The sequence below is a fragment of the Salmo salar genome, chromosome ssa15 (assembly GCF_905237065.1).
Source record: "Salmo salar chromosome ssa15, Ssal_v3.1, whole genome shotgun sequence".
In the NCBI taxonomy this organism is placed as follows: domain Eukaryota; kingdom Metazoa; phylum Chordata; class Actinopteri; order Salmoniformes; family Salmonidae; genus Salmo; species Salmo salar.
This window is the reverse complement of record NC_059456.1, coordinates 106,323,401-106,325,900: the sequence shown is the minus strand read 5'-3', so window position 1 is coordinate 106,325,900 and position 2,500 is coordinate 106,323,401. Positions and strand designations below refer to the sequence as shown.

Here is a 2,500-nt window from a genome sequence, read left to right as displayed (position 1 = left end):
GAGAGAGAGAGAGAGAGAGAGAGAGAGAGAGAGAGAGAGAGGTCAGACAGACAGACAGACAGACAGACAGACAGACAGACAGACAGACAGACAGACAGACAGACAGACAGACAGACAGACAGACAGACAGACAGACAGACAGACAGACAGACAGACAGACAGACAGACAGACAGACAGACAGACAGACAGACAGACAGACAGCTTACCTGGCAGACTGGCTAGCATGATCTCCTGCCACGCCTCCCCTGTAGCACACCTGGACAGAGAGACAGGGAGACAGAGAGACAGAGAGACAGAGAGACAGGGATACATGGATACAGGGAGACAGAGAGACAGGGAGACAGAGAGACAGGGAGACAGGGAGACAGGGAGACATGGATACAGGGAGACAGGGAGACAGGGAGACAGAGAGACAGGGAGACAGGGAGACAGAGAGACAGGGAGACAGAGAGACAGGGAGACAGGGAGACAGAGAGACAGAGAGACAGGGAGACAGGGAGACAGGGATACATGGATACAGGGAGACAGAGAGACAGAGAGACAGGGAGACAGGGAGACAGGGAGACAGGGAGACAGGGAGACAGAGAGACAGAGAGACAGAGAGACAGAGAGACAGGGAGACAGGGAGACAGGGAGACAGGGAGACAGGGATACATGGATACAGAGGGACAGGGATACAGGGAGACAGAGAGACAGAGAGACAGAGAGACAGGGATACAGGGAGACAGAGAGACAGAGAGACAGGGAGACAGGGAGACAGAGAGACAGAGAGACAGAGAGACAGGGAGACAGGGAGACAGGGAGACAGGGAGACAGAGAGACAGAGAGACAGGGAGACAGGGAGACAGGGAGACAGGGAGACAGAGAGAGACAGAGAGACAGGGAGACAGAGAGACAGGGATACATGGATACATGGATACAGGGAGACAGAGAGACAGAGGGACAGGGATACATGGATACATGGATACAGGGAGACAGAGAGACAGAGAGACAGAGAGACAGAGAGACAGGGATACATGGATACAGGGAGACAGGGAGACAGAGAGACAGGGAGACAGGGAGACAGGGAGACAGGGAGACAGAGAGACAGAGAGACAGAGAGACAGGGAGACACAGAGAGACAGGGAGACAGGGAGACAGGGAGACAGGGATACATGGATACAGAGGGACAGAGGGACAGGGATACAGGGAGACAGAGAGACAGAGAGACAGAGAGACAGGGATACAGGGAGACAGAGAGACAGAGAGACAGGGAGACAGGGAGACAGAGAGACAGAGAGACAGAGAGACAGGGAGACAGGGAGACAGGGAGACAGAGAGAGACAGAGAGACAGGGAGACAGAGAGACAGAGAGACAGGGATACATGGATACATGGATACAGGGAGACAGAGAGACAGAGAGACAGAGAGACAGAGAGACAGAGAGACAGGGATACATGGATACAGGGAGACAGAGAGACAGAGAGACAGGGATACATGGACACATGGATACAGGGAGACAGAGAGACAGAGGGACAGGGATACATGGATACATGGATACAGAGAGACAGAGAGACAGGGATACATGGATACAGGGAGACAGAGAGACAGGGATACATGGATACATGGATACAGAGAGACAGAGAGACAGAGAGACAGAGAGACAGGGATACATGGATACAGGGAGACAGAGAGACAGAGAGACAGGGATACATGGATACATGGATACAGGGAGACAGAGAGACAGAGAGACAGAGAGACAGGGATACATGGATACAGGGAGACAGAGAGACAGAGAGACAGGGATACATGGATACAGGGATACAGGGAGACAGAGAGACAGAGAGACAGAGAGACAGGGATACATGGATACAGGGAGACAGAGAGACAGAGAGACAGAGGGACAGAGAGACAGGGATACAGGGAGACAGAGAGACAGAGAGACAGGGATACATGGATACATGGATACAGGGAGACAGAGAGACAGGGATACATGGATACATGGATACAGGGAGACAGAGAGACAGAGAGACAGAGAGACAGAGGGACAAGAGGAACAGATGTTAGCTCCAACACGGCATGACCTAGGCCAGTGGTTTTGAAACCTCTACCTCTGGGACCCCTAGACATTTGACAATGTTGTTGTACCCTTAAAGTAGCTCATCTGATTCAAGTGGTCAAGGGCTTGATGATTAGTTGACCAGTCAGATGTGCTAGCTTTGGAATAGGTCAAATACATGGAACGGGCCAGGGGTCCTCGAAGATGGGCTTTAAAACCCCTGACCTATGAAATGTTTGACCGGAGAAGAGTATACCAGAGATATTGTTAATTAAGGGCTTCTGTTTGCCTCTGTCTTGACCAGAAGTCATGTTTTGTTTATACCTGGGACACCACGGCGAATTGAACCTCTGGCCAATCAATCAGTGAGGTGGATCAATCAATGGACTAGCAGAAAAGCAGCAGTCCTGCTGAATAGAGTCAGTTCAGCCTGAGGAAACGGTTCACCTGAGGAAACGGTT

The 2,500-nt window shown here is 51.5% G+C and overlaps 1 protein-coding gene across 1 annotated transcript in view; it reads right to left on the bottom strand.

Moving 5' to 3' along the window:
• cacna1fb (calcium channel, voltage-dependent, L type, alpha 1F subunit) overlaps nt 1–2,500 on the bottom strand; it is a 163,240-nt gene that overhangs the window by 19,346 nt on the left and 141,394 nt on the right. The window contains exon 35 of the mRNA XM_045696517.1: nt 208–257. Coding sequence (XP_045552473.1) covers nt 208–257 — 50 coding nt within the window. The remainder of the gene's footprint in view (nt 1–207; nt 258–2,500) is intronic.